Source organism: Pongo pygmaeus, chromosome 10 (genome assembly GCF_028885625.2).
Source record: "Pongo pygmaeus isolate AG05252 chromosome 10, NHGRI_mPonPyg2-v2.0_pri, whole genome shotgun sequence".
Classification (NCBI taxonomy): domain Eukaryota; kingdom Metazoa; phylum Chordata; class Mammalia; order Primates; family Hominidae; genus Pongo; species Pongo pygmaeus.
The window spans coordinates 7,092,238-7,111,399 of record NC_072383.2 but is presented as its reverse complement, the minus strand read 5'-3'; the positions used below and the strand labels follow the sequence as shown (position 1 = coordinate 7,111,399).

Below are 19,162 nucleotides of genomic sequence, written 5' to 3'. Positions count from 1 at the left end.
AACCCGGGAGCGGAGGTTGCAGTGAGCCAAGATCACACCACTGCATTCCAACCTGGGCGACAAAGCGAGACACCATCTCAAAAAAAAAAAAAAAATCTAGAATAGTTGGCACTTCTTGGTCTAGAATAGTTGCCACTTCTTGTTCACTAGGTCTGACCAGCATAATGTCATCAGTGTAATGGTGATTGCAATCGGCAATCAATGTGATATCTTGTGGAAGGGAAAGGCAATCAAGATCCCAGAAAACTAAATTATGACATAGAGCTGGGGAGTTGGACAGGCATGGTGGCTTATGCCTATAATCCTAGCACTTTGGGAGTCTGAGCCAGGAGGATCACTTGAGCCCAGGAGTTCAAGACCAGACTGGGCAATATAATGAGACCCCATCTCTACAAAAATAAAAATTAGCCAGGTGTGGTGGTGCATGGTAGTGTATGCCTATAGTCCCAGTTACTCAAGAGGCTGAGGTGGGAGGATCACTTGAGCCGAGGAAGTCAAGACTACAGTGAACCATGACTGTATCACTCCAGTCATGGAGAATCATGATTGTACTCCGGCCTGAGTGACAGAGCAAGACCTTGTCTCAAAAAAAAAAAAAAAAAAATGAGCTGGAGAGTTGATATACCTCTAAGGTAGAACAGTGAAGGTTTATTTCTGGCTTTGCTGGCTGAACTCAAACTGCTTCCAGTAATTTTTGCTAACAAATATCAAGAAAAAAAGTGGCCAGGCATGGTGGCTCACTCCTGTAATCCCAGCATTTTGGGAGGCCGAGGCGAGCGGATCACCTGAGGTCAGGAGTTCGAGACCAGCCTGACCAACATGGAGGAACCCTGTCTCTATTAAAAATACAAAATTAGCCAGGCATGGTGGCACATGACTGTAATTCCAGCTACTCGGGAGGTTGAGGCAGGAAATCACTTGAACCTGTGAGGCAGAGGTTGCAGTGAGCCGAGATGTGCCATTGCACTCCATCCTGGGCAACAAGAGGGGAAACTCCATCTCAAAAAAAAAAAAAAAAAAAGACACCAAGTCCAGAAATTAAAGCTATTCAACTCCTCAGGCCCAGAGGCTATTGCAGAGGAGGTGGGCACATGAGATTGTAAGGGCTGCTTTTGAAAGATAAAACAAGTTCAGTTTCTCTATAAATTAATCATTAATGTCAAAGGCACACTGATGCAAGACCAGCCTATGCTTTTAACCTCCAAGCTATCTTTGGTCATTCCTGGGCATAAACCAAACTGACTTTGGGAGAAATTTAGTTTCAGATTAATTTCTGTCTTTGAAAAATCCTAGGCCCCTGTGTCAGATTAACAAGGTTTTCTTGAAGCATTAACTGACTCCTCAATAAAGGTTATAAAACGCTTATTGAAGTTATATTTTATGGTCAAGATTAAAATTTTATAGATTGTTTATAAAATTTTGAAAAACAAATTTAATTGGCTTCATGCTGTTTTTATTAAGGCTTATTGTTTGGAAAATTGTCTCCCCTCTCAAAGAATGAAGGTTTTTACCTTTTTTTTTTTTTAAATCCTTCAGTTATCACTTTGGTTAAATGAATGACTTATTTTACAATGACCTGTGATCCTATTTTGTGATATGAAGTGTTGTAAAGCTTTGATATTTGACAAACTTTCCAAAATCAAATTATAAATTATGTCTTTTTCTGACCTAATTATTCCTTTAAGATATTAGTTTCCCTAAATTCTAAAAATGACATAATTTGGCTTATTTGTTACAAAAATGATACAAGAAGCATTGTCAAATATAAAATGGTGTTTGGTTTTCTTTGGACTGAATTTGTATAAATATGATACTGGTATGTGTTCCAAAATTATGGGAAACTCCTGTAATTCTGATATGACTTGGTGTACATTATCAGTAATAATCAAAATTGTTATGTTAAAATTATTGTGTACCACAGAAGTAACAAATTTCCTTGTCAATGTGTCTTTGACTATGGCTGCCCTAAAACTTTTTGTCATCCAGGGACAATTGTTGTAATGTTTTGATCCTCTTTAGAAGGTGGTTTTATAATCAGCTATAAAACTCTAACAGGTGCTCTTGAATGCAGGTTTTTTATAACTTTGGAGATTGTGACATTGGAATAGAGGAAAAACTTTTGGGACTAATAGGGAGCTAAAATGTTCATGAATATCAAGCAGAACAGGAATTAACTGCATGGACTGAACTAATCTTTTTGATTTTTTGTTTAAAACATTGCTGAGGCTGGGCCGGTGGCTCACGCCTGTAATCCCAGCACTTTGGGAGGCTGAGGCAGGTGGATCACGAGGTCAGGAGATCGAGACCATCCTGGCTAACATCCAGGCGTGGTGGCGCAGGCCTGTAATCCCAGCTACTTGGGAGGCTGAGGCAGAAGAATCGCTTGAACCCGGGAGGTGGAGGTTGCAGTGAGCCGAGATCGTGCCATTGCACTCCAGCCTGGGCAACAAGAGCAAAACTCCGTCTCAATAAAAATAAAAAAAAATTTAAAAATGGTACACCTGTATAGGCCATTTACCTGAATGGAGCTTGCAGGACTCGCAGTTGTTCTGGGTGAGTCAGTGAGTGTGAAGAGTGTGAGAGTGAAAGTGAAGGCCTAGGACACTGCCATACACTACCATACGTAATTGTCCTGTGGGCTTCTTCCTGCCTGCCGCACAGACAAAATCAATTCACTGAGACCATGGCATTGCATTAGAGAAAGAGTTTAATTGATGCAAGGCTGACCATGCCACACGGTACATGAAGCTATTACTCAAATCAATCTCCCTGAAAATTTGGAGGCTAGGATTTTTCAAAGACAGTTTGGTGGGCAGGGGCCTACGGTATAAGTGCTGCTGCTTTGTTGGGGATGCAATCATAGAGGTATGGCAAATGATCCTCATGCCCTGACTCCACCTCTGGGTGGGGTCCATAGGACTGGTTGAGTCACGAATCCAGCTGGGGTTTGCAGAAATGCCAAAATCTGAAAAGACATCCTAAAAGGTCAATCTTAAGTTCTACAATATGATGTTATCTAGAGGCGTAATTGGGGAAGTTACAAATCTGGTGACCTCCTGAACAATGGTTGGTAATCACTTAATTATGCCTACATTTTAGCAGAACTCAGGCCCCTTTCATAAGCCTAACTTTGCGGCCTTTCATTAGTTTTATAAAGGTGGCTTAGTTTGGGAAAGGGCTATTATCCCTGCTTTAAGTTTAACTATAAACTAAATTTCTCCCAAAGTCAGTTTGGTTTATGCCCAGGAATGACCAAAGATAGCTTAGAGTTTAAAAGCATGAGGGAGGCTGGGCACAGTGGCTCACACCTGTTAATCCCAGCACTTGGGGAGGCTGAGGCGGGCAGATCATTTGAGGTCAGGAGTTCAAGACCAGCCTGACCAACACGGCAAAACCCCATCTTTACTAAAAATACAAAAATTAGCTGGGCATGGTGGTGCATGCCTGTAATCCCAGCTTCTTGGGAGGCTGAGGCACAAGAATTGCTTGAACCTGGGAGGCAGAGGTTGCAGTGAGCTAAGACCACACCCTTGCACTCCAGCCTGGGTGACAGAGCAAGACTCTCAAAAAAAGCAAGATGAAGTCAACTATATCAGATTTCTCTTACTGTCATAATTTTGTAAAGGCAATTTAATTGGACTGTATAAACACTATATGCTTAGGCTTCACTGAAGTTATAAATATATATACAATTTTCTTTTTTTTTTTTTTTTTTGAGACGCTGTCTTGCTCTGTCACACAGGCTGGAGTACAATGGCGTGATCTCAGCTCACTGCAACCTCCACCTCCTGGGTTTAGGCAATTCTCCTGCCTCAGCCTTCCAAGTAGCTGGGATTACAGGCACCCACCACCGTGCTCAGCTAATTTTTGTATTTTTAGTAGAGTCAGGGTTTCACCACGTTGGCCAGGCTGGTTTCGAACTCCTGACCTCAGGTGATCCGCCCGCCTCAGCCTCCCAAAATGCTGGGATTACAGGGGTAAGCCACCATGCCCAGCTTTATTTTTTTCTGAGACGGAGTTTTGTTCTTGTTGCCCAGGCTGGGGTGCAACGGCACGGTCTCGGCTCACTGCAACCTCCATGTCAGGCCTCTGAGCCCAAGCCAAGCCATCGCATCCCCTGTGACTTAACACGTATACATCCAGATGGCCTGAAGTAACTGAAGATCCACAAAAGAAATAAAAATAGCCTTAACTGATGACATTCCACCATTGTGATTTGTTCCTGCCCCACCCTAACTGATCAATGTACTTTGTAATCCCCCCCACCCTTAAGAAGGTACTTTGTAATCTCCCCCACCCTTAAGAAGGTTCTTTATAATTCTCCCCACCCTTGAGAATGTACTTTGTGAGATCCACCCCTGCCGGCAAAACATTGCTCTTAACTTCACCGCCTATCCCAAAACCTATAAGAACTAATGATAATCCACCACCCTTTGCTGACTCTTTTCGGACTCAGCCCACCTGCACCCAGGTGAAATAAACAGTTTTACTGCTCACACAAAGCCTGTTTGGTGGTCTCTTCACACGGACGGGCATGAAACTCCACCTCCCGGGTTCAAGTGATTCTCATGCCTCAGCCTCCCAAGTAGCTGGGATTACAGGAGCTGGCCACCACGCCTGGCTAATTTTTTTGTATTTTTAGTAGAGACGGGGTTCCACCATGTTGGCCAGGCTGGTTTCTAACTCATGACCTCAGGTGATCCACCCGTCTCAGCCTCCCAAATTGCTGGGATTACAGGCCTATATATATAATTTTGGGTTTTTTTTGCAAGACAGAGTCTCGCTCTGTCTCAGGTTGGAGCGCAGTGTCATGATCACGGCTCACTACAGCCTCAACCTCCCAGGCTCAAGTGATCCTCCCACCTTAGCTTTCTGAGTAGCTGGGACTACAAGCATGTTCCACCATGCCCATCTGATTTTTTTTTTTTTTTTTTTTTTTTTTTTTGTGGAGACAGGGTATCTCTATGTTGCCCAGGCTGGTCTCCAACTCCTGGGCTCAAGCAATCTTCCCACCTCAACCTCCCTAAGTGCTAGGATTACAGGCATGAACCACCGCGCCTGGCCAATATAAGGCATGCAAAACTATACTCATTTTCCTTTCTGGATATATGCTGTATGTAAAGTATTAAAATAGGCATGGGATTGATAAATACCAAAGTCAGTAAAGTGGTGACCTCTGAGAAAGGAAGGAGGGAAATGCCCTCAGGAAGGGATATACCGGCTTTTCAAATGTATAGGTGATGTTTGTCTCTTAACCTGGAGAAGTTATATTATCCTCTACTTTTCCGTGTGAATGAAATATTTTGTTTGTTAAAATCTTGCCCAAAAAGGGAGTAGGGGTAGGGAATTTGACAGACCTAGGTTTAAATTCTGTCTGCCGCTTACTTGTAAAGGAACTTACCCAGTTTCTTAATTTCTCCAAGCCTGTGTCTGTAAGAGGACATCATCATAATAAATATTCTATTGCACAGCCAAAGCGAGTGAAATAATACGGATAAAAGCGCTTTATAAAGCGCAAGTGCTATAGAAGTATAAGCTGTAATTTTACAAGAATGGGCCACAAATTATTGTAACTAAGAGTTATTGCAAGAAACTCTTAGCATTCCTTTGTTACATACTCTCACAGAACCTTGACCCTTTCCTTCAGAGCACTTACCTTCACTTGCAATGACACGTTAATTGATGCTATTATTTGTGCACCATCCCACTCCGTGGCTCTGGGCTCCTCACTCTGTTCCCAAGCCCAGCACAGTGCCTGGCATATGGTAAGTGCTCGACAGATTTTTTTTTTTTTTTTTTTTTGGCGTAATCTTAACAGGATTACCTGTAGGAAATGAGAATGAAAAGCAGGGCCGGGAGATAGGACTCTTCTGTTTTACATTTCTATACTGTTAGAACTTGTATCATAAACATGTATTACTCAGTGCAAGATTATTTGAATTTTTAATTAAAATAGTAAGTGTTAAATAGGCATATCTTAATTTCATCGCCTCTCGGGGGACGGTCATGTTTTACTACAGGAAATTGCATGGAAAAGGGATCCATGAAATAAAAGGAGCAGACAATGTCTGGCACTGGGCTTTCCGCTGAACCTCCGGGAGTGAAGGCGACGAGTCTAACAACCTAAGAATTTAAGAAGGGGCCGGGAGGCGCCGTTAGGGGGCGCGCGCAAGGCGGCGCGGGCGTTCCCGCCTCCCCGTTACATGCCCCAGTAACCCCAGCGCCGGCGACCGGGAGTAACCTCGCGCGCGGGCGGCCCCCCCGCGCCCAGACTCTCTCCTGCTCCCGCCTCAGCCAATGGGAAGGCAGCGAACGGGCCGGCCGGACGCTCGCCCCGGAGGGCTCCTCCCGGGAGCATTTCGAACGGAGTTGAACGGTCGCCGGGCCACGGGCTCAGACCTTTCCAATGGCAGATCTGGGTCCCGACGCCAAGCCCCGCCCAGCCCTGGGCCTCCCCGCGTGCATTCTCCGCAGGAGTCACCTTTGCCTTACAAACCTTCAGACCCGCCCTCTTCCTACCTTGCCGCGCTAGGCCCCGCCCTCTGCGCAGGTCGGCCAATAACGGGGTGAGCTGGAGCCGCGGGGCGGGCCTCCAGCCAATGCGCACGCCGTGGGCGGGCCCCGAGCCGGAATTGGGGGTGAAGCGATAGCGTTTTGCCCGCATTTGGGGCGCGCGGAGCTGGGGGGTCCCTGTGGGGCGCCCAGAGTTAAGATGGCGTCCTCAGCGGAGGGGGACGAGGGGACTGTGGTGGCGCTGGCGGGGGTTCTGCAGTCGGGTTTCCAGGAGCTGAGCCTTAACAAGTTGGCGACGTCCCTGGGCGCGTCAGAACAGGCGCTGCGGCTGATCATCTCCATCTTCCTGGGTAAGGACCCTCCTGCCTCCCTCCGCCCCTCGCGGAGTCCCCGGGGAGTAGGGGAGAAATGGGGACAGGACCTCCCTCTCTTCCCGGAGCCACCCGGGAGGGCTGTGCTGGGTGCGGGTGTGAATCCTGAAGCACACCAACAGCTACTGAGGGAAGACAGAAGTCCTGTCTCGAGTCTGGGGCGCTGTGCCCTCTGAACCTCTTCACCTTTCTCTTCAACCCCTGCCATGCCCTCTGGCCCCTCAGTCGGGTCCCCGCCCTCTTGTGCCAGGCGCTACCCTTGCTCCCACGACCTGTCTTTATTTGTCGCTCTGTTGAGTTCCACTGTCTGGCCATGTGTCCTGCTCTGTCATTAATAACCACCCCGCACACGCGCGCATCTCATCGGTAGGCATAGGGCCCCTAACTTTAGCCCTTTCGGCCTTTTCAGCCCCATATTCCATATTTTATATTCTGAGTGTCTGTTTTGTTTATTGCCAGCTTATATTATACTTTCGTCTCTTTTCTGTCCCGTTCCTACTATTTTCTTTTTATACCATGTTGCTTTTTTTATTTTCCAAGCCACCTACCTGTCATTTACCCTGGAATATCATTTTAATGCTGGACTTGGGAAACAGGACTAACAACCTCCTTAAAATCGATCCATACTATTCCAAGCGTTTATTACATGTGTGGTTCAAAGGATGTGGTGTATCTGAATTTATGCCACAACAAGCTGTATTACAACTGGTTTATAGGCTTTTTTACCGCATCCTCACTCCATGGTTTAATACATGGAGGTAGCATAGTACAATGGAAAAAAAGTATGGGCTTTGAAGGCTAACAAATCAGACCCAGCCTTGTTGCTGCTCACAAACTGAGGGACTCTACGCAGGCCGCAAAACCCTCTGGGCCTAATTTCCTTATCTATAAAATGAGGACAACAGTGCCTACCACATAGGATTGCCATAAAGTCCTGTAGAAAGGCCAAGATTGGGAAGTACCTGTACATATACATACATAAAATTTAAGCAGTTGGAACGTTTTATGAAGGTTATAGAACTTTAGGAGCGGGTGGGTGGGAAGGATTAAGCAAAAGCTGTAAGTGGCGATAAGGAAACAGGACTGGGGCTAGAGCAGAGGGTTAGAGGTCTGAACCATGAGAAGTTTGAGATAAAGTTGGGCAGGTGTGGAAAGCCTTAAATGCCAGAGAGAAGTTTGGCGTTTATCCAGTATACAGTAGAAACACCGACATATAATATCACCAGAGGGTGTTAACCCAATCTAGATAATGGGATAGGCATTAATTCATATTTAAACAACCTTGCCTAATAGCATTGTTACTTTCCTATTACATATCAAACCAAGATCTTCCTTTCTTCCAAATAAAGATCACCTTTTTCTTCCTCTGTGGAATTGTAAGATTTTAAAGACGGAATGGAACTGGGGTTGTGCAGTTTGCTCAGTGTCACCCAGACATCATCCAAATTTATCAGCACCCCAGTCTAGGGTTATTTGCACTACACCAGCTTTGAACTTCCTACTCTTTCATCCTTGTTTCTGTCCCAGTTATTTTTGACATTGTAATTAGCAATTAATGTTTACATTTGACAGGACGCAGCAGCTTATACTTATAATCCCAACACTTTGGGAGGCCAAGGTGGGAGGATCGCTTGAGGCCAGCCTGGGCAACATTTTATTTGTCTCTACAAAAAATTTTAAAAAATTAGGCCAGGCGCAGGGGCTCATGCCTGTAATCCCGGCATTTTGGGAGGCCAAGGCGGGCAGATTGCTTGAGGTCAGGAGTTTGAGACCAGCCTGGCCAACATAGTGAAACCCCATCTCTCCTAAAAATATAAAAATTAGCTGGGCATGGTGGTGGGCACCTGTAATCCCAGCTACTTGGGAGGCTGAGGCAGCAGAATCACTTGAACCCTGGAGGTGGAGGTTGTAGTGAGCCAAGTTAGCTCTACTGCACTCCAGCCTGGGCGACAGAGCAAGACTCTGTCTCAAAAAAAAAAAAAAAATTAATTAAAAAAATGAGCTGGGCGTGGTGGTTCATGCCATGCCTGTGGTCCCAGCTACTCCCGAGATTGAGATGGGAGGATCACTTGGGCCTGGGAGTTTGAGGCTACAGTGAGCCGTGGCGCCACTGTACTCCAGCCTGAAGGATAGAGCAAGACCCTGTCAAAAAAAAAAAAAAAAAATTGTATTACATTCATTAGTTAGGAAACTGTTGGTTTCTCCACAATAAATTCAGAATGTAACACAAGTAGCAACCAGTTATAAGGGGCAATCTGTTAAATGGAGTTAGGGCTGGAATTAGGACTTGGAATTCAACTTTTGTGTGTTGACATAAAGAATTCAACTTTTGTGTGTTGACATAATCACATACTGCCTGTGCACTCCTGCTGGGCTGTTGCTGTGTACTGTCACGGGGCATACAGCTGACTAGGAAATTGTTTTCTCCATATCCCACTCCTCTTCTCTCATCTTCTCTCATTACCACCAATCATCAAAGTAATAAACACTTGGTGCAATGCATCTACCACACTCCCGAGCCCCCTTGCTCATTCTACCGTTTCCCACCCCCTGCCTTCCTATCTCACATACCGTGTTGCCTTCAGTAACGCATAGTAGTTCTCACTTTTAGATCAACTTGGGGCTTCAACTTGCCGCCTATCAGGTATAGCTCATCATGTGGACGGGTAGGATTGTATTCCTAGTAGGCACAGTTTAAATACATACATGTAAATATAAATTGATTAAGCTTGATGTGTGCGTGGTAGGAGTGCATTTTGGTTGTAAATATGTTTCCCTTACAAAGGTTATTACCATTTCTGTGTATTGTAACCTAGAAACCAGTAGCCTTTCAGCAGTGGAGTTCCTGGTTCTTGAACCCAGCTCTCTCAGGGAACTGGGATACTGGAGGAAATCCTTGCTGGAGGTACCAAGAAAGCTTGTAGTCCAAAATGATTTCTGGTTCACTTTCCACTGATTAGATTAATTCAGGTTAAAAACACCTCCCTAAATGCAAATACCCCAAGGGAAGAGTTAGGTATATCATTCACATTTTAAAGTGTACATTTTAATCAGATAGTCTAATTACTATTTTCTTAACATCTTACTTTTTTTACTTCAGTTCTGTGTGCTGATCTTGGGGTGGAATGCAGAGCATTAAAGCACTGGCTTTTAAACCTTTTTGACTAAGACCCATGGTAAGAAATATGTTTTACATTGTGACCCAGAACACACAGACATGTATGTGTATACACGTATTTGAAACAAGTTTCAGGAAAGAATACTTGCCCTTAATAATAACTTACTAAGTTGATTTCACGACTTGTTAATGAGTTACAACAGTTTGAAAAATCTTGAGTTAGAGGCTGCAATTTTTTTTTTTTTTTTTTTTTGAGACGGAGTCTCGCTCTGTCGCCCACACTGGAGTGCAGTGGCTCGATGTCGGCTCACTGCAACCTCCGCCTCCCAGGTTCAAGCAATTCTCTTCCTCAGCCTCCTGAGTAGCTAGGACTATGGTGCACACCACCATACCCAGCTAATTTTTGTGTTTTTAGTAGAGATGGGGTTGGCTAGGATGGTCTCAATCTCCTGACCTTGTGATCCACGAGGTCCACATGATCCACCTGCCTCGGCCTCCCAAAGTGCTGGAATTACAGGCGTGAAATTACAGGCGTGAGCCAACGCGCCCAGCCGAGGCTGCAATTTTTAATATTCGATACTTCAAAGAAAAAGTAAGTTTATGTGGACTGCTGCACTGCAGTATTTTGAGCAGTCAGAAGACTGTAAAAGAAGTGTGTTTATATTTGTGTTGTGTATGCTTGCAAGGAGTTTGATGGAAGGATGCTGAAGAGGAATTTTGCCATGAGCCCTGGTGCTGGCAAATACTACCAGAAAACATCTCCCCTTTGACAACTTGGATCTCATCACTCCTTAATGTAACTAATACCATGAATTGCTCAAATAAATTCAGTAACATGCACCTACTACAGGTAAAGCAGTATTCTTAACCCTGCAAGGGCAAGAGCAGTGGGTGTAGTATGAGTCATGGAGCCCTGCACTCAAAGGTATTATGGTCTGTTAGGGTACAGGAAATGGGCATGAGATAAGTATACTAATAACCCCAATAAATTTTAAGCACCATAAGAGAGGTACAAAGCTTTGTGAGATTTAAAGATGGGACATTTCATTTAAAGATGAGCAAGGTTGCAGCATAATGAGATGGTAAGACTTAAGGAATAGCATGAGCAGAGGCACTGAGGTGTGAATGTGGCAACACAGCCAAAGAACAGTCAGTAGTCTAGTGTGACTAAAACAGGACTTTCGAGAAGTGATGGAAAATCAGGCTGGAACTGTAGGTTAAAGAGCCTTTAAAGCCAAGGTAAAGAGTTTGTACTCATGTAGGTGATAGGGAACATTGGAGATTTTTGAATGGGGAATAATATGGCTGGAGCTGTATTTAAAGATAATACAGCCTGGGGTGGTTTGAAGTCAGCATAGACAAGTAGTAGCCAAACGAAGGAGAAGGAAGTGATCTAGAGAGGAAGTTATAATGGCTTGGAGGCAGGGTGGCTGCGCTGAGAGGAGAAAGTGGGCATCTCCTGTGAGATGTTCTAGAATACCGGAACCTTTTGAAAGGGAGATTCTGTAGACACTGCATCTACACAGCTGCTCATGCCTGAAACCCAAGAATCAGCTTTGTTGCCTTTCTTCACTCACTCCCCACATCCCAGTCACCCAATCCTATCAATACAACCTCTAGATTGTGTCTCAGATCCATCTACTATTCTCCATCACCACAGCCACCAGCCATCTGTCACCAGCACCACCCGAGTAGCCTGACTGGTCTCTAATTCTGTTCTTGCCCCCTCAGTCCACTCTCCAAAAGCAGCCAGAGTGATCCGATCCTGTGCCTGTCCTGCTCAGAACCCTTCAGGGGCTTCCATACCTGGCTGGTAAGCCCGTGCCTGCTGCCCCAGCCTCATCCCAAGCAAGCTGACAACCTTTTAGCCACATGGCCTTTGTTCAGTTCCTCAGGAAAGGCATGAAGGCTTCCCTACCTCAGAGCCTTTGCACACGCTCACCTGCTGCCTGGAGTGCCCTTCAGTCACCTGACAAACTCCTTTTCATCTTCCTCTGAGTTCTTTCCTGACTCTCATGTTAAATTATGTCCCCTGTTACACTTTCTCATACTGACTGGAATTTCCTTCCAAGTATATATTACACTGTGTAATTATATATTTGTAGATGAGGGCAGAATCCATGGAAGTTTTGTTTACCACAGTGTACCCAGAGTTTAACACAGTACTTGGCTTGTAGAAAAGGCTCGATAAATACGTGAATAGGTGAAACTTGGCAGCTTATTAGCTGGAGGATAAAGTCGTAATTTTAAAAAGACCCCGTCCTCCTGCCTGAGTAGCTGGAAAGATAAGGGTATTTTTGACCAATGCCAGAGGTCAAGTGGAGGATCAGATATTGTTCAGTGCCAGGAAATGATCTGGTTTGGGATTTACTTAGGTTCCAAGGGCACTTCCAGCTATCTTGGGAGTTGTGAAGCCTGGTCTTGAGCTCAGGAAAGAAGCTGGGCTAAATACAGTTTTAGGAGACAGTAATGGTATCATAACTGACTCAGGGAGGGAATGAAATGCCACGGAAAAGGTTTTACAGAGAAGAGGATCTTATTCACATTGATTGGGTATGTTAATGTTACTACCCTTTGATAATAGTAATAGCTGGCATTTATTAAGGGTTTTCTGTGTACCAGACATTGTCCTAAATGGTCAACAGGCAGTTCCCCACCTCAACCTGCCAGTTACCCGTGAGGTAATTATAGTGCTGTTAAGATCTGGTACAGATAGGAAAGTCAGCCCTACAAAGATAGAGTAACTTTCTTAAAGTCACACTCAGTTCTGCCTGACTCCAGAGTTCCTGCTCTTTACCGCGGAGATTGGGAAGAGCATGTGGGGATGGAAAAGATAAATGCCCTTGGTGTCCTTTCCTCTTTTCACTCTCAGTGGTTAAACCAAGATGCAATCAGCATATGAGCCACCTCTCAGTGTCCAAAGCTAGAGCTGGCCAAATGGAGCAGATGGCCACCCTGCTTACTGTGAGTGTTCCCTAGTCTTGGCCATGATGGTGGCTTGGCTGTTAGACTGATCAAAAATTGCAGCTGGGGGTAACAATTCATTCCTCAGAGGTTCAGAATTAGCATCACTAAAGTTAGCCTCCTTTAAAATCAAAGGAGGTCCTGTAATTTAGTTCCCTTTGGACCAAAGTCAGGTCTGGCCCTTCAGAAAAAAATCCATTATTCAGTGCAGAAAGCTTTCTTCAGGTAGCACTGGAATCACAATATAAAGAGACCAAAGGTAAGCTAGATGAAAATTAAGCAGCATTAACAAAGCAAAGAGACTTCTGACCATAATACAAAGCAGGGTCCAAAAATTCTACTGCTATAAAATAGGGAGATTGTCCTAAATGACTTTCAAGGACCCTTCCAATTTTAAAAGTCTAGGTATATTACGTCTACATGTTTAGACTTTATTCTAGTTCATACTCACAAATTTCATCATAATCTAAACCTTCCTGTTTGGGAATTTCTTTAATTTCTTTTTCTTTTTCTTTTTTTTTTTTGAGACATGGTCTTACTCTGTCGTTCAGGCTGGAATGCAGTGGTGCAATCTCAGCTCACTGCAACATCTGCTTCCCAGATCAAGCAATTCTCCAGCCTCAGCCTCCTGAGTAGCTGGAACTACAGGCGTGAGCCACCATGCCTGGCTAATTTTTTTTGTATTTTTTGTAGAAACAGGGTTTCACCGTGTTGTCCAGGGTGGTCTCGAACTCCTGAGCTCAAGCAATCCACCCGCCTCAGCCTCCCAAAGTGCTGAGATTACAGGCATAAGCCATTGCCCCTGGCCAAGAATTTCTTTTAAACACAATTTTCCAGGTCAGGCACGGTGGCTTACGCCTGTAACCCCAGCACTATGGGAGGCCAAGGCGAGAGGATCACTTGAGTCCAGGAGTTCGAGACCAGCCCGGGCAACATAGTGATACCTCATCTCTACAAAAAGTGAACAAAATTAACTGGGCTGGGTGGCATATGCCTGTAGTCCCTGCTGCTTGGGAGGCTGAGGTGGAAGGATCACTGGAGCCCGGGGTCCTCTGCTCAACTCAGGACGTTGAGGCTGCATTGAGCCAAGATCATACCTCTACACTCCAGCATGGGCAACAGAGCAAGATTCTGTCTCAAAAATAAATAAATAAAAATTTTTTTTAATTAGCCAGGCATGACGGCATGCACCTGCAGTCCCAGCTACTCAGGAGACCAAGGTGGGAGGATCATTTGAGCCCAGGAATTTGAGACTTCAGTGAACTATGATGATGCCACTGCATTCCAACCTAGATGACAGAAGGAGACCTCATCTCTAAAAATAAATATATATATTTTTCCAACCACTTTTTATCTATACCCCAATGTCTTACATTCCATAAAACATTATGTTTTGAATTCCAATATAACTTTATTGTTAAACATGTTTCTTTGCAGAAGCATGTATAAGTTAGGGTCCACAAGATTATTTGCATAAGCTAATTTACAAAAAAAATTATATAATCACTGACATGAAAGCATGTCTGGGCAGCCATGGGAGCTCATATGAGGCATCCAGTTCAGTTGCCTTTTAAAAATGATATTTGCATTAGCTGGGCATGGTAGCATGTGTCTGTAGTCCCAGCTACTCAGGAGACTGAAGTGAGAGGATGCACCAGAGCCCCAGAAGTCAAGGCTGCAGTGAGCCATGATCGCACCACTGCATCAGCCTGGGCAACAGGAGTGAGGCCTTGTCTCAGTCAGTCAATCAATCAGTCAATAATGGTATTTGGTCTTCTGAAAGAAAGTGGCATTTTAGCTGGGCCTTAAAGGGGATGGTAAGATTCTAGTCAAGTAGAGATGAAAGCGGAGGAGCTTTCCAGCTGCAAAGAGTAATCTGGAGATCAGGAAGAGTAAGATCCTGTCTGTCCCTGAATCTAAGGAAAAAGAAAAAAAAATTTTGAGAAAAATCTGAGGAACAGCAAGTAGTCCTCTTTAGCTAGAACAATAGAAGATCATAAAAGAGCAGTAGAGAAAAACATGATAGGCCTTTTATGTAGGTGGAGGTCAATGACAGAGTAAGATAGTAACATGTGCATTGTCTTTAGAGACCTTCTGGCCTAGGTTCAAATGCTGGATCAAATAAATATGTACTAGCTGTTTCACCATAAGCTCATTACCAAACTTCAACCACCCATTTCTTTATATTCCCACAGGCCAATTTTACTAAAGATTTGCAATTAAGAGTTAAGCAATTTATCTGATAAATATTTTTAGATTTATATTTCATTCATAACTAGCAGCAGTATTTTGAAACAGAATACAAAATTTATATGAATTTTTAAAGTAATACAGTCATCAAAGAAATTTTCTATTTCTAGAAGACTGCTTAGGCATACTCTTTTGTGATGTGTTCATTCTCCTTTGGCCTGGAAAAGTTTGAGAACTGTTGCTCATTGGGATGTTGTAAGGACTAAATAAGATAAACTATCTTGTAAGGACTAAATAAGATAAACTTAACCATGCTTGACCCAAGATCACCTTAAATAATTGTTCTTCTCTTCCCTGTCAATAAATATTTATTTTCTCTCTTTCCAAGGAGACACAAAGTATGGTCTTGTGACCAACAGCGTCTGTATCTTATGGGAGCCTGTTAGAAATGCAGATTCTTCGGTCTACTCCAAAAATACTGATTGAGAAACTCTGAGGATAGTGCCTAGTAATCTGTTTTAGCAAGCCAGGTTATACTTACTACTCTAGAGTTTGAGGATTACTAATTTAGTATATTTCTTCCGGTGCCTATTTTGTAGTACTTGATGTCCTGATAGTACCTTTTTGGAATGTCATTGACCAGGCGCGGTGGTTCACGCCTGTAATCCCAGCACTTTGGGAGGCCGAGGCAGGCAGATCACCTGAGGTCAGGAGTTCGAGACTAGCCTGGCCAACATGGTGAAACCCATTTCTATTAAAAAGATAAAAATTAGCTGGGCATGGTGGCACATGCCATCCCAGCTACTTGGGAAGCTGAGACAGGAGAATCACTGGAACCCAGGAGGCAGAGGTTGTAGTGAGCCGAGATTGCACCATGGCACTCCAGCCTGGGTGACAGAAAAAAAAAGAAAGGTCATTGTATCCTGTACTCTTTGGAATAAACAAAACTCTTAGATTCCTTATGGTTTAGTTTTTCCCATTCGTAGGCCCGACAGATAGGAAAGTTGGGCCTACAAAAATTGAGTAACTTGCTTAAAGTCACACTCAGTTCTGCCTGACTCCAGAGTTCCTGCTCTGGATGTTATTTGAAGAATAAAGAGCTGTTGTTGTTATCATGTTCGCATTGTTATTATGTTCATTATGTTCATTATCATGATCATTACATATACCATCTGTTTCACACTTTTGATGAGAAGGTTAGATACAGAGGAGTTTTTTGTTTTTGTTTTTGTTTTTGTTTTTTGAGATGGAGTCTCACTTTGTTGCCCAGGCTGGAGTGCAGAGGTAAAATCCAATGTCAGCTCACTGCAACCTCCACCTCCGGGGTTCAAGCAATTCTCCTGCCTCAGCCTCCGGAGTAGCTGGGATTACAGGCATGAGCCACCACACCCAGAGGAGGAGTTATTTTAATAAGGTTATTGGACTAATGGCTCCGTCTTTTTTGTGTTGCATCAACCACCTTGAGCAATATAGCACTCTCCTGATTGATCTCCTTACATTTCTTAATATAAGTAATAAATTGTGACTTGTAGCTTTAACAAAAATTAGGTACCCTAGTTGCAGCTGCCAGGGAAAGCTAGTCTAATATCAAAGCAAACCATCCTTCTTCTCAAGCACAGAGTTTTTAAGATAGGAGTGTGTGTGTATTGACATTTTCCTAGCAGTGGCTGAAGTCAAGGACCAGGAGATTTAGGGCCCACTTGGAGTTCTTATGGTGAAACAGTAATAGCTTCCTAGAGACCTTTAAAGCTTATCTGTAATTTGTATAGTTCAAAAGATATTGTATACATCATTATTTCTCCCTGCTTTCAAAACAGGAAGGGGGTGTGGAGAGTAACACACTAAAAAAAGGATAAGTAATTAATTTCTGGGTAAGAATTTCCTTTTGGCTTAAAATGGACTGATTGTGTAAGTTCCTCCCTTTTCAAGCAGAAGCTTTGAAGATAGTGAGATACATGAAGCTCTGGACATCTTGAATGAAGTATTCTGTATAAGAACCAAGTGTATAATAACTGTTAGTAATAGAGGCTTCTCATAGAAATGTCATTGCATTATAATTGTAGGGACAGTTTGTCAGAGAGTAGGTAGAAGATTATCAGACCCGGGTTTTGTTCTTGGCTCACATGAAGTCATCAAGTAGGCTGTTTAAATGCTTCACTTTAACCATAGGCTAAGATTAAATTAAAAATAAAAAGCTTTTGTCATGGCCAGGCACAGTGGCTCATGCCTGTAATCCCAGCACTTTGGGAGGCCGAGGTGGGTGGATCACCTGAGGTCAGGAATTTGAGACTGGCCTGACCAACATGGTGAAACCCTGTGTCTACTAAAAATACAGAAATTAGCCGGGCACGGTGGTGCACGCCTGTAATCCCAGCTACTCGGGAGGCTGAGGTAAGAGAATCGCTTGAACCTGGGAGGGGGAGGTTGCAGTGAGCCGAGATCTCACCATTGCACTCCAGCCTGGGGGACAGAGCGAGACTCCGTCTCAAAAAAAAAAAAAAAAGCTTTTGTCAATTAAAGATGCTTGTCAGTACTGAGTATTCATGTTGCTATGGCATTTTTATAAGAAAACTGTACATGGTCATATCTACTACCTAAAATAATACATAGTGAGATAGTAATTTTACAGGCAATTAAGAATTTGCTGGCCAGGCGCGGTGGCTTACACCTGTAATCCCACCACTTTGGAAAGCCAAGGTGGGTGGATCACCTGAGGTCAGGAGTTTGAGACCAGCCTGGCCAACATGGCGAAACCCCGTCTCTACTAAAAAAAAATCCAAAAAATTAGCCAGGCATGGTGGCTGGCATGTGTAATCCCAGCAACTTGGGAGGCTGAGGCAGGAGAATCACTTGAACCCGGGAGGCAGAGGTTGCAGTGAGCCGAGATCGCGCCATTGCACTCCACCTGGGCAACAAGGGCAAAAACTCCGTCTCAAAAAAGAATTTGCTATAATAGAAGATCCATGTGTACATTCTGTATGCAAATCTTAGGAAGATATTAGATCCCAGAAGGTTAAAGTTCTGATCTCTATATATTTGTATATGCTTTAAGGAGAAGTGGCATCCATGTAGATGTGGTAAATGGCTTATAACTCTTGAGGTTTCCAATTTCTGCTGTGGTAGCAATTCTAAACTCAGATGGACTTGGACATTACTCTGGATTACTGTCCCTAAATATCAACTACTGTTTATAAGCCAGCAGAGGCCAACTGAAATAGTACCCATAAAGTTCCTACAGCATATCCCTCAGTCAGAAGTGGAAAAGATTGATTAAAGTTGGAGTATAAACATATGGGGCCCTGACCAAAAATATTGAACCATACTACTAGAAATCCCCATTCTTTAGCTAAAGGATAATCTGACTTCACTTTTAATTCTTCATTGACTATTGGTGCTCTGAAAAAATAGGAAATAATAGCAAAACATGGGAACTCCTAGATAGCATACATTTATTTTTAAAATGTATACCATCGGCCAGGCACCATGGCTCACGCCTGTAATCCCAGCACTTTGGGAGGCCAAGGTGGGCAGATCATTTGAGGTCAGGAGTTGGAGACCACCCTGGGCAACATGGTGAAATCCCATCTCTACTAAAAATACAAAAACTAACTGGGTGTGGTAGCACACACCTGTAATCCCGGCTACTCAGGAGGCTGAGGCAGTAGAACTGCTTGAACCTGGAAGACAGAGGTTGCAGGGAGCCAAGATCACGCCATTGCACTATAGCCTGGGAGAAAACAAACAAACAAAAAACATATGGTCAACTTCCCAAGTAAACTGACCAATGTCAGTTTAGGTTCAGTCTTACTGTAGGAGTGCCTGCCGTAGGCCAGCGCCTCTCAACCTTTCCACTAAGTACATTAAGATCCTAACAGTAATCATTGGGACCCCAGGTCATCGTCTCAACAGAAGCTCCAGATTTCTTCAAGTCTTGGCCCTCTTGTTCTATATCAAAATTTTATGTATATTATTTTTATATTTTCAAAAATTCTCCCCAAATCATCAA

The 19,162-nt window shown here is 43.7% G+C and overlaps 1 protein-coding gene across 1 annotated transcript in view; it reads left to right on the top strand.

Moving 5' to 3' along the window:
* The first annotated feature begins 6,211 nt into the window (after positions 1-6,211).
* Positions 6,212-19,162, top strand: part of LPCAT3 (lysophosphatidylcholine acyltransferase 3) — a 42,214-nt gene continuing 29,263 nt past the window's right edge. The window contains exon 1 of the mRNA XM_054444511.2: positions 6,212-6,863. Within this exon, the coding sequence (XP_054300486.1) occupies positions 6,713-6,863 (151 nt within the window). The 5' untranslated portion in view covers positions 6,212-6,712. The remainder of the gene's footprint in view (positions 6,864-19,162) is intronic.